The sequence below is a fragment of the Culex quinquefasciatus genome, chromosome 3 (assembly GCF_015732765.1).
Source record: "Culex quinquefasciatus strain JHB chromosome 3, VPISU_Cqui_1.0_pri_paternal, whole genome shotgun sequence".
Taxonomy (NCBI): Eukaryota; Metazoa; Arthropoda; class Insecta; order Diptera; family Culicidae; genus Culex; species Culex quinquefasciatus.
The window spans coordinates 79,287,981-79,301,626 of NC_051863.1; the positions used below are offsets into that span (position 1 = coordinate 79,287,981).

The 13,646-nt window shown below is 35.4% G+C and overlaps 1 protein-coding gene across 1 annotated transcript in view; it reads left to right on the forward strand.

The window, feature by feature from the left end:
* Positions 1 to 13,646, forward strand: part of LOC6035854 (protein slit) — a 338,062-nt gene that overhangs the window by 309,425 nt on the left and 14,991 nt on the right. The window contains 5 exon segments of the mRNA XM_038258677.1: positions 2,770 to 2,841; positions 9,597 to 9,668; positions 10,289 to 10,360; positions 12,939 to 13,082; positions 13,172 to 13,407. Of these exon segments, the coding sequence (XP_038114605.1) occupies positions 2,770 to 2,841; positions 9,597 to 9,668; positions 10,289 to 10,360; positions 12,939 to 13,082; positions 13,172 to 13,407 (596 nt within the window).

A 13,646-nucleotide genomic window follows, 5' to 3' on the forward strand; every position in this document is an offset into this window, starting at 1 on the left:
TTTTAAAATACAGAAACAAAAAATTATATTTTTACCATTTCGTCGTGAAACTACTTAATTTTCCTGTCATTTTTAAACGACGAAAAAGCCTACTTTTCTGTACCAAAAATAACAGAATCGAATAGCAACACTTTTCACAACAAATGCTGAAAAGTTCTACTTTTCAGCACTCAAATGGGTGCTGAAAAGTTGAACTTTTCAGCACTTGTTTCGAAAAGCAACACTTTTCAACATTTTTTAGATTTAAACGATTTATTGACATGAAAATGAAAATTTTACTTAAAATTTCACTCAATGGGTGTTTTTCGGATTTGCAAAAAAAAATTGTATGGAACTCGTTGCAAAACTTGATTTTTTCAGCACTCTTCGTATTTATCCAACTCGGTGAACCTCGTTGGATAAATGTACGACTCGTGCTGTAAAAATCCTCTTTTTGAAACTTGTTGCATAAACTACTATTAGGCACACATTTTCCGCGCTGAATCCGCATCCAAATTTGTTTCAAACTGTAACCATTTTGAGCTACAAACTTTTGAAATACAGTCGACTCTCCGGTTCTCGATATCCATGATTTGTCGATATACCTTTCGAGTTTACATTGTCCTGATTTTTTTTTGTAGAATTGTTATGTTGACATATTTCCGTTTCAAACTGATTTTTGTTGTAGTGGTTTTTTTTTTTTCAAATTAATGTTCTTCTATCTCAATCAGCAACTTAAGCTCGGATCTATTCTGAACCATCCGGTTCACTAATCTCACCCGGAAGCATTTGAATATTTTCGAAATAAACACACGTCTTAAGTATACACTTACGGCTATCTTCCAAATTGACATATCTTAGGTTTTACGACCCTGTTTCACATCTTTGCTTATCGCAAATTTGCGTCTAGAAGCCGCACCATTTGCGTATAGATATTTTTTCTATTTCGCTCCCATATTCAGTGGCCGAAAATCGCGACGATGGCCACCTGCACGGGAGAACTCCGGTCCCGGTCTACCTGGGCACCGCGTGGACGTTCATTGAACTCGTAACTTTGCCGCTACAAATGGATTATTTTCTCTAAATCAAGCTTTATGTGTCGTAAATTTGGCCAATAAATGGTACCATTAACATCCAAACAAAACATAATCGGGACCGTTCGCAGGAAAGTCTGAACGCGCGCATATTTTTAGAGTAAACAGCGATTTTTACGACTCATTAAATTCCGCTAATAGATCCTTGACGGGCCCGGAGGCTGGAGCCCACGCGATTGCATTCTTGTTGTTGATTCAACCAGGCCGGGGGAAGATGTTTTTTTTTCTCTCTGGCATTTGCGAATAAATATTTATTCGAGAGACGATTCAAGCTAAAGTGAAGACTGGTGATGGGAAAATAAGATGCTACGTACGCGCAACAGATCAAAGATCAATCCAATCGCGGATGAAATGGATTTCGGAATAATCCATAAATTTGGGATTGTTACCGAAATATGCAGATATCTGTGCCGCGCGGCGTTCGAAATGGACGGATGAAGGTGTGAATGACAAACGAAATGCCAACACCAAGCTTTGCGGTGGAATTTGAATGTGGTTTTTTTTTTGGTGGATAAAACATAAATTTTGTTAACAACCCAAGGACATATGTTTGCATTCTGCCTGCCGATGATTTAGGGCTGCGCCGAATTCGTGTAGTGTGTGACAGTGATCGTTAACTGTCAAAGGCTAATTTATGATCATTTGGCGGGGAAACAATGTCTTTCCTCTTCAAACTACTCAAATTTTGTTTTTATTGAAAACAGTTTAAAAAAGTTACCAAATATTTCTTCAATTTTGTGAATTCGGAAAATATACTCGATTTTCCCTTATTAACTTGGGCTTGGGCAACTGAATTCAGTTCGAGAGGCAAATCCAAAACGTTCAGACAAAACTCAAGTGTATTTTTTAAGTTTTCAAAGTATCAAGCTGATTTCAAGATGATTTCAAGTTCAAAAACTTCTGCAAATTTTTTAAGCTACCACGTTATCTGATCGCTATGTAAATGTAACTTTCTCCTTTCGCAAACTTCACGCCCTGGTGGCACTTCCTTTCGGAAAGTGTTTTTCAAACTCTTCGCGCAGAACCATCGCGTGCAACACGGTCATATTTTCCCGCCTTAACCACTTCCACATTTCTATTTGATTTTCTTCTTCCTCCCTCTGTAAGACGCCAAGGAAGCACCACAGCAAATCACACCATATATTTTCATTATCCTTGCGTTGATTTCCACTGACTGGTGGTGGTGGTGGCGGCAGAATTCCAGCGGAAAGTATTCGCAACTTCATTTCTGCACGCTTTCAACTTGTTATCTAGTGTTCACCATCACCATCCAATGTTAGTTTGAAACATAGTACTTTTTCATGTCCATGTGTTCCGGCGCCACGAATGTCACTGCGAATACACAAACACTCAGATTTTGCATGATAATGAGATTCCATCAAAAAAATATTTCCTTCCAAACCGAACCGGCAGCAGTGGTACTATTTTGGAATTTTGAACATAATTGACACCCCGATTGGCAGCGAAATAAGCCACCAGAGACAGGGCTCATGAATATGCGGACTGGTTCCCGGACTGTTGCAAAACTGATAGTTCGTTTGCGAATATCCAGGACATTTGACTGGGGGGAGGTACGCCGAGCTGGCTGGCTGGAGTTGAAACTTTTCGCAAACCACAAGAAGAAGGACACTTTGTAAAAGCTCCCATAAACTAATTTCCTTTCGTTTTCCCTCGCTTTTCCGTTTCCGCTTTCCAGAGACCTGCAGGGCAACAACATCACCGTCATCTACGAGTCAGATTTCCAGAGTCTGTCAAAGCTGCGAATATTGTAAGTATACACACACACACTTTTGCTGATTACGGTGGCTGGGTGGCGCTTGCTGGTTGTGCGCAACACCGCTCGAATCTCATTATATTTTAGAAAGTAATTTAACAGAACTACCCTGCCCTGCTCCGGGCTCGCGCCTGCCAACTTCAATGGATCCCTGCGCTTTAGAAGTTTGCCCACGCGCCAGTTGATCAGGATCGTAGCAAGGACCACTGTTTTAGAAGGGAAACAATTTCTACGTTGTTTTAATTTCAAGTAGTTTTTGCAACAAGTTGCAAAATAAAGATTTTTGGGGGCCATCTATAAACCACGTGGACACTTTAGGAGGGAGGGGGAGGGGAAAACTGAAGAGCTTGACAGAGTTTGTGGGATTTTGGCTATATGGGAGAATTAAAAATCATGCAAACATTAAAAAAATACAATGTTTTGGAATCAATATGATGGCAGCTATCCATTGTAATAATAGTTACATGAAAATTTTCACAAAAATACGTATTTTTCCTGGATTTTGAAAATGCAATGTTTTACTCTAAAAAAACTCAAAATATTTATTTTTCAATTTGGGTATTAGGGTGGGTACGTTTTTCAAAAAGTTCTCCGATCAGGTTTCAGTATGCTTCCCCTTGTAGGGCATGTCCATAGGGACTTTAATGCCAAATATCAGCTCATTTAATTGTAAACTGGCTGTGCGCATCAGGGTTAAAGTTTACATAGGAATTACTATGGGAAATTTGAACTTTTTGTTCAAGCGCTCCTACAGGTCTGGGAAAATCATGCGCCAACTTCTGGGAAAACCTTTTATTCCGGAGACTTCCGTATGCTCTCTTCGGGAAAAGTGTTCTCCAGATCATTCCCTATAGGCTTGACCATACCAGAAGTTGACGCGTCCAAACCACTCATATTACCCATTGTTGGTAAAAAGTGAGGAAGGCATCAACCACATAGGTGAATTAAGTTAGTTTTTTTATGAAGGTACTGAAAATTTTAACAAATTTACGTATTTTCGAAACAATACGCATAATTTCAGTTTTTGGAATATTGGTATCAAATGATTTAGATTTTTTCATACATTTCGATTGTTATAACATTTTTTTAAATACACAACATTTTTCACAAAACTACGTATTTTCGAAAAAAAAACATCAAAATTTCAGTTTTTTTGTAATATGCGTATCAAATTATCGAGACTTTTAATACATTTGAAATGTAATAACAATATTTTTCAAAAATACTCAACATTTTCACAAAACTACGTATTTTAACCAATAGTGAACCCCCTAGTAGAGCTGACCCCAAGACTGACCCGCATTTTTCAAAAAATTCAATATTTGAAGCATTTTTCACTTTTTACAAAACAATGAAATCTGAAGTCTTTTGAACAATTTTGACTATTTGTTTTATCAGTTATTTGTTTTTGAGCAGAAAATAGCCATTTGAAAAAAACTTTTTTGCCTGTTATGGCCACATTCCTATAGGAAAACTGTTATTTTTATATTAAATTTAACCGATGTTTCATGTTTTGATGCATGTTGTAGGTCTTATGATAGATTTAAAAATAAAAGATGGATTTTGCTCACTTTTCATCATAAACAAATAATTTTTGTTAACAAATTTGGCTTTAAACAACAGCAAAAACCTAACAGACATTTAAACTCATTTATTTCTGGAAAAGATCAGAGAAAACGTTTCAAAACTTCTGTAAACTCAAAAATGATATGAAAAAGTAATTTTGATGCATTCTTTTCCTTACTAACTGCCTCAATAGTTGACCGAAACAAAACAATTGATTTGTTTACAGTTGCTGATAAAAACACGCATGTTTAATATTACAAAATATAATTTCAAGCTTCATTTATGATGCTTCAGTTAAGTGTAATCAACTATAGTTTTGATTAATTATAAATTTTACGGCTTCAGCATTGTTGGTACTTTTAGCATGAAAACAGCTATTTCATTTAAAAAAAATGCAATTTGGTTGATTATAACATGCATTTATAGTATGTTTAAGAGAAACTTTTGCTTAAATACAAAAGTATGGATTTTCGTTGTTTTATATGGGACCCTCCTAGTTTTTGCAGTTTTTCACTTTATTTTAGTTATGTTCCCTAAACATACATTATTTCGACTTAATGAAATGTAATAACCGGTCAAAAAATGATTGGCTAGTTAATTCAATCATAAAGTAGAAATGCTGTTTTGTTGAGAAAATGCTAGTGGCCATGGCTGATTAAAACACCATAATCGTGAATCACCCTAATTTTTATTTTGGAAAATCAATTTTCCTCTTAATTTTACGATCTGAACCACTGTGGGCTCCACATTAGCTTCGATTTTGAATAATCAGAACCCTTGTAAATAACTGAAATCAACAATAATTACAATTTCTCAAAGTTTTTTCATTCGAATTTTAGTTTTTTAAGATTTCACAACGACATTTAATCACATGAGAGGGTAACGAACCAGCTTAAGTTTGAAATTTGAGGGTCAATGTTTCTAAATACTATAATATTCTTCCGAGTGGACGAATCTCTTCGATGCCTTTGGTAAAGTTGTTTCTTGGAACACAAACTATAAGTTCATGAAGAAATGGAAGAATCCAAAAATTGTTGCGGGACTCAACAATGACTCAACTTTTTACGGGTTTAATCCCATTTTAAATTGATTTGGGCCACTCGCAGTCATATACAGTCCGGATCAAATTTGGAAAGAAAATTGTGCCTCTTTGGACCACTCTAATGTTACCCGTTAACTGGGTTACGAGATAAGATTATTGTAATTTTTATTTCAAAGAATTTTTCCTTGGCTAACGTTCGAGAAAATATGGTTTGCTATTTTTTGTCTTGTTGATACATCATTTTTTTTTTAAATAAATTATATACAATATTATGAGACATTTTCCGCAACCCCTTACTACTCCCCATTCACACCTCACACCCCCCACTCGATAGTGTGCAATTCCAAACTTGAAAGGGAACGCAGCAGCGCGCTGTTCCAGAAGTTGATTCCCTTTATAATGGTGAATAATTAAATTCCATGTGCGGATCGTCGAACCGTTCAAGCACTTTTAATAGTGTTACCGAAACTTTCACTGTGCACGGTCCCGTTTTACCCGAGTTACAGTTCCACTTTTCGAGCACTACACAAGCCCTACACACTTTGGAAGCTTTTAAACTAATTACATTTAGTTAATTTCCGTTCCATTAAGTAGTGGAGGCGCTTGACAGGGAAAAGCTTCTCCTTGGCACGTGTGTAAAATTGAAACGTTTTGACTGCAAGCCATTTGAACCCGAACCCGAAATAGTTTTGGTAAAGTTGTTTCCCATCAGCGCCATCGTTGATTGCATACATCCGCGTTCCAAAACGGCGCCACCCCTGGCCATCTTCAGCTGTTTACATTTCACCTCGGAAGGCTTCGAAAAACACGTTTCGAATCGGTCGTTAATACGTGGCGATATCATTTGGAACCGATTAAAACGAAATTCATTAGCCGCAGCGGAAAAGAAATCAAATTACACATGTTATTTGAATAATGAGCTCGTTAAATAAAGCTACCTGCGCTAAATCAAGCCGAGAGCCAAGGGTGATGAAGTGATCGCTTTAGGAGTGATAATAAATACTATGCTATCATTCGAGGCACCCCGTTTTGGCTAATGAATGTGGGGTGTAAGCTTTCGATCAAATTTCCCCACAGTTTTATATTGGTTTTGTTCAATGGAGTGAAGAAGTCCCCCTTTTTTCGAGAGAGAGGTGCTGGTGATCTATGCAACCCGACGCCCCGGCGGGAGGCCATAAATATCCAAAATATAACTTTCCCAACAAAAAAGGTCGACTTTGGCGAAGAGAGCTGCTCGAGGAAAGGATTCATAATTAATTATACATACTTTTTCGACACAAAACAATATGGGGTCATTAACTGACCCCAACCGTGGGGCCTTTTTAGCGTGATGTTTGCATGAGAAAGAAGAGGATTTGTGGACAATCAACTGTTATTTAAACACTGCGATGCCGCAATCAATCATGGGGAAGACGTTATTAAATTTTTGTTTTAAATGAAATTCGTCAACATGCAACATCTGGAATATTTACTTTATTAATAAATATCGAAAATAAAAAAAAATCAGCTTGCCCCCGCGATGAACCTTGTTTTTTTTTCCAAGAACATGAGAATTGTTGAAAATATTGTTTTTCCAAAAGTTTTCGTCTTTTGACGATCTATGATTCAACTAAATATATTAATTTAATTTAATTTCATTTTTTTTATTACAAATTTTATTTCAAGTTATTGTTTCTCCATCCTGAAAAAAATATGTCAGAAGGAAAAAAAAATTGACCAGTTTATGCAACAAGTTGCAAAAAGAGGATTTTTTTCAGCACGAGTCGTACATTTATCCAACGAGGTTCACCGAGGTAGATAGATACGAAGAGTGCTGAAAAAATCAAGTTTTGCAACGAGTTCCATGCAACATTTTTTGCAATTCCAAAAAACACACACTGAGTGAAATTTTATGTCAAATTTTCATGTATTTTGTCAATAAATCGTTTAAACCAAAAAAATGTTGAAATTACAGAATCGAATAGCAACACTTTTCAAAATAAATGCTGAAAAGTTCTACTTTTCAGCACTCAAATGGGTGCTGAAAAGTTGAACTTTTTAGCATTTGTTTCGAAAAGTAACACTTTTCAACATTTTTTTTTATTTAAACGATTTATAGACAAAATACATGAAAATTTGACATAAAATTTCACTCAGTGTGTGTTTTTTTGGAATTGCAAAAAATGTTGTATGGAACTCAACTTTTCAGCATCCTTTTCAGTGCTTATAAATATGACTTTTCAGCACTGGTATTAAAAGGTATAGGTTTTCAAATCTGTTATTTTTGGTAGTTAAAAGTAGACCGTTTCGTTTCGTCAGAAGGACAGGAAAAGTTGACAGTTTCGCATCGGGATTGCAAAAAAATTATTTATAAATTTTTTGCAATTCCGTCGTGAAACTACTTACTTTTCCTGTCATTCTTGAACGACGAAATAGCCTACTTTTCTGTACCAAAAATAACAGAATCGAATAGCAACACTTTTCAAAATAAATGCTGAAAAGTTCTACTTTTCAGCACTCAAATGGGTGCTGAAAAGTTGAACTTTTCAGCACTTTTTTCGAAAAGTAACACTTTTCAACATTTTTTTGATTTAAACGATTTATTGACAAAATACATGAAAATTTGACATAAAATTTCACTCAGTGTGTGTTTTTTGGAATTGCAAAAAATGTTGTATGGAACTCGTTGCAAAACTTGATTTTTTCAGCACTCTTCGTATTTATCCAACTCGGTGAACCTCGTTAGATAAATGTACGACTCGTGCTGAAAAAATCCTCTTTTTGCAACTTGTTGCATAAACTACTATTGTAAAATCGATCGAAGTGTGTGGAAATTAATGTTTATCGTATATGTATTTTTTATATATTTTTTTTAATTTTGACGTTTTAGACAGAAATTTGGAAAATAAATCATAAATTCATTGATATTTTTCGATGTATTTTGAGATACTGATTTACAATTTTTTTTGCAAATTGGCTTGAAATTTAGGTTTATGATTTTGCTGTTCCACCATCCGATCTCGGCTAGAGCGAGGGACAAAAAGTTGAAGTGAAATTTCTACCAACCATAAATAATGAAATAATGAAGAAAAAAATTACTGGTTATTATTTATTTGTTTCTGGATTTAATTGAAAAAATTGGGCACAACTTCAAATAAAATTAATAAATTGAAAAAGACATCTTTATGAAGCCTAGTTACATAAATATAAACTATTCAGAATAAATTTTATTTCATATTATTTAAAATTAAAGCCTCTTAAAAAGTATAGCTTGTTGTTTCCCCTCGACTTCAGCCAGATTCCGAGGACAAAACCTTTTAAAAATATTTGCATTGGTTTTAGGCCAAGGTCAAGGGTAAGTGCGTATACAATTTGAAAAAGTATTATTTTAAATAAAACTGTGTAAATTTTATTGAACCATTTAAAAAAATTTGATTACATACTATACTTTTTTTGAGGAATAGTTTTCCGTCGACCTTTACACAAGAATAATAAAAAAAATCAAAATATCCCGCTTGAATCCGCGGAATTTAGAGCGTTTTTCTACACGCGCAAAATAAAATTAGAACGATATTCTTGATTGCAAAGATTACATATTTGATCAATTCGAGTTCTGCAGAGTTTTAGAACCATCCTTACAATTCACTAAAAAAAGAATCGCCCGATTGGTTCAGTTATGCCCGAAAACCATCGAGTTTAAGTTACCGTTCCAACTTTTCAAAGGGATTGGAAATTTGAATGTTAAAAATTGAAGATTTATTGAAAAAAGAACATTACTTTATTCAAAGTATTTTTGGAATTTAATTTCATTCTCATTTTGATTTTTCCATAAATCATGTTTTAAACTTTTGTTGTTTTTAAAAACTGACTCAACAAGATTCAATATCAATTGTCCATCCCATTTAAATCAACTCTGACGTTCAAATCATTAAATGTGATGCAATTTTCGTACAAATTCATGACAGCTTTTCCCATCGAACATCGGCAACATTTCCCTTCGATCGAAATGAATTATGTTGATTGGCAAAAATCCATATTCCCTCCGCCGCATAATTGAAAAACACCCATTCGATTCGACAGCCACCCGACTGGCAGGCAGGCAGCCGAGACAGGTTGAAAATTAACTTTTAATTAAAATGCATATTTTAATTAACTTTTACAGGCAGTTGACCGACAACCAAATCTACACGATAGAGAAGGACGCGCTGCTGGATCTGATTTCGCTGGAACGATTGTAAGTTGATTATTGATAACGTTTTGCTCTTTTTTTCTGCACAAGTGTGTTTAAATTAATTTGAAACCGTACCTTGATTGATTGGTTTATTGAATTAAAAAAGAAATTTTTGCAAAAGTCATAAACACAAAAAGTTTACAATCCCACCTTCATCAATTCAACCAAGGGCACGAAAAACGATTCAATTAGCTTTCCCATTCATCTTTCATCGAACTTTGTAAAATACACTTTTCATCGCGTCACCTGTTCACCGGTTTCATCAGTTTCAAACAAAAACACACACAATACACGAGAAACGGGAAACACGCAGTCAACGGTCCTAATTGTTCGATAAAATCGTTACGGTTTTATCGATTCCATTAATCTATCGTGCGCTTTTCGCCATTTTTGCTGCTTGCTTTTAGTATTATTTAAAATTCATTTTGCTGTACTCAACTTTTTCTCGCGTATTGTGTTTCGTATCATTCGATTGCTTTCCTACCAGTTTTAAATAAATCGTTTGGTTCCATTTCACCGTGTGTGTGTGTGTTTTTTTTATTCATATAATTGGTCTCTTCCCGTTTGCTGTGTTATTTTTCGTTTATTCTCGCCTCACACACTCTCTCTTTTTTATTTTTCAGACGACTTAATAGCAATCGCTTAAAATCAATACCAGATAATTTTTTATCGAGCGCTGCTAATTTATTACGATTGTAAGTAGTAGGATGTATGAAATGATTTATTGTTTCATATTTGGTTCTGTCGCTTTGCTCTGGCTGTTTCTCTCACTCTTTCACTCTCACTCCGTTCTTTTGCCTTCTAACCGGCGAGTTACTCCATGACCAATGCCCACAACCCACGTGTCAATACAGGGGCTCGGAACCAGTTCCAAGCCGTGCTACTGTCCCACCAACTCGAATTCTCTCTCTCTCTCTTCAGATGTGGTGTAGTGATTTTATCAGTTTGATAGTTTAATTAATTTGCACAACGACACAAACACTCACATTGTTTGGCTTTGGTATTCGAATTATGTTGATTTATTGGTTGTGATTTTTGTACATTCCTTTGCGTTTTAGCAAGCACTTTTCAAGCGGAAGTTGGTTGTTTGAGTTTTTTTTTATTGTTTTTCAATACATGGTTGGGAAAATCGTTAACGGACATAGTTGGTTGTATCTGTTTCTGTAATCAAATCCAACTTGAATGTGGAATTTACATTTGAATGCAAAAATATAATACACTTATAAAAAATATAAATGGTTTTTTTTTTTGTTTTTTGAAAACTTTTTCTTACTCTTGTCTTCTATTTAATATTTATTAGTAATAATGCTTTCGTTTGAATTACGATGTAACACACAGCTGAAGCGAACTCCAAAACTCAGTTATGTACCTGAATGAATTCATTGTTACTTGGTTATTCACAAATAAAACCGAATTGAATTGAAATTAAACAAAAAAATTATTGAAATATCATGTTTTCAATATATTTCGATTTTTTTGCTATGCCTTTATTAAAACAATATTTAATATTTTAAGATTAAATAAAAATTATTCTATTGGTTCAGTTTTTAAATTTTCAAAGATAACTCTAAGGTAAGGGTCAAAATTTAAATAGTAAGGTGTAATGGACAAAAATAAAACAATAGTTCTGTCCGCTTTCGCAAATCGACTTCTTTTTTTATTTTTTACTTTGCTGTAGTATTCCCTATGGCAAAAGAAATTATTATGCAAATTTTTTTTTTTCAAACAAGTCTCCATATAATTCTACAAGGCTTGTGCAACAAAATTGGTATGTAAATTTATGAAATTATGCATCTTGAGATAGAGTTTTCTGATCGATTTGGTGTCTTTGGCAAAGTTGTAGATCATTATCAATAGGACTTTTCGAAAGAAATCAGTCCACTTAAAAAAAAGATTTTGTATTGAAGTTTTTATACCTTGAAATATAATTTTAAAATTACACACGTTTGAGAATGTTTTTTTTTTTTAAATCTGTGTGTTTTTGAAAATGTTACGTGACAAAGTGTGACAAGGGGGAGAGGGGGGGGGGCGTGAGATTGTGACATCACACTAGGTTATTTTTTGTATTATTTTCTGATTTTTTTAAATGAAATTTTAGCTGATTTTAGCGTGACATACTTTATAGATGACGCCTTAATAGCCTTTTTTAAACGCTGCCTGATTTTAAAATTTAGAAATTATTTTTATACAAGAGATCAGAAAATGTCATAAAAGTTTGAATTTCAAACATCGAAAAACGAACCAATAGCTATGGCATCATCCATAAAGTATGTCACGCTCTAGGGGGGGAGGGGGGTCTGAGAAAGTGTGACATTGCGTGTTATAAGTATAGGGAAAGCGTGGCAAAGGGGGAGGGGGTAAATTTTGGCCGATTTTAACGTGACGTACTTTATGGATGAAGCCAATCGAAAAATCATCAATTAGAACTAACAGACTAATTAGTAATTAAAAAGTAAATTTGATCTATGAAGAGAATCGGGCTGCATTTACAAAGCGGATTTCTTTGCTGTTTCTAAACATAATATTAAAATGTTAAAATTAATGTTAACATTCCATAGGTCGCCTTCCCTAAGGTGTCAGGATTTGGTCCAAATTGTGACTATACTCTACCTTCCCTTCAATAAGCAATTGATTCCAGAAAGATCACCAGTTGTGTTGGTCCGAGCCGGGATTTGAACCCCGATCTATCGCTTATGAGGCGGAAGCGCTACACACTAGGCTACAAGGCTCGGTCCATACAGTTTAATTAGGTGACACTTAAAAAAACTAATAAAAAAGGTAAAATATTTTTATGTTTTTCATTTTCTTATTTTTTTTTGTTTTTTATTTTTTTAAAAAGCAAAATTTCAAAATCGAACTTCGTCATGCACACGGGATATATTTTGGGAGTCTGACCCCAAATTTCAGCCGATTTGGTCCATCCCATCTCGAGATATCGTGGGTCCCGTAAATCCACTCCTTGCTTTCCACTCAGTTCAGTCATGAAATATCTTCGTGAAACTTTTAGGAGTGATTGATAATCATCTTTTTAGTAAATTTAGTAAATTTTCTGAAATATCAAATTTTGTGATTTTCTACATGTATCCCCTTAATGATTCTTGATTCCTTTTGTGACCATAATAATAAACAAAATTGTCAGGTATTTGAATATATTGCACATATTTTTATAAAAGAAAAATAAAATAATGGCATGGAGTAACTCACATCTTGTTCCCTGAATCTTCAAATAAAATATTCTACAACAATAAGCTAACCCCACCCAATTCATTGCAGAGACCTGTCGCACAATGCCCTCGCAGCAATCCCGAAACGCGCCTTCAAGGGTGCCACCTCGCTGCGAAGTCTCCAGCTGGACAACAACCAGATCACGTGCCTCGACGAGCAGGCCATCAAGGGTCTGGCCGAGCTGGAAATCCTGTAAGTTAGGAAGCACTGAATGTCCTCACGCCAAAATCAGAACCACGTCTAACATTCCATCCTTCTCGAACTTCTCTTCCATCGCCCAGCACGCTCAACAACAACAACATCACGACACTTGCCCGGGACATGTTCACCGGGATGCCCCGGCTGAGGGCGTTGCGCCTGTCGGAGAATCCGTTCGCGTGCGACTGTCATCTGTCGTGGCTGGCGCGCTATCTGAAGAATGCACCCCGGCTGGCCCCGTACACGCGCTGCCACTCGCCCAGTCAGCTCAAGGGCCAGAACGTGGCCGACCTGCACGACCAGGAGTTCAAGTGTTCGGGTAAGGATATACAGCAATATTGATTGAACAGTGAAACATGAAATTATTCAAAATGATTTCCCAAATGACCTCCGAGAGCTAAATTCCATTTAGAATTCACTGAAACAAAAACGCCCACAAAATGCGTAATCTATGCTAAGGGTCAAAAGTAATTACCATCAAGTGGGACACACTTCCAACTGAAAGCGCACCGCACAAATTATTGTATCCCCAATTTGGCAGATAAGTCACGACCCCAC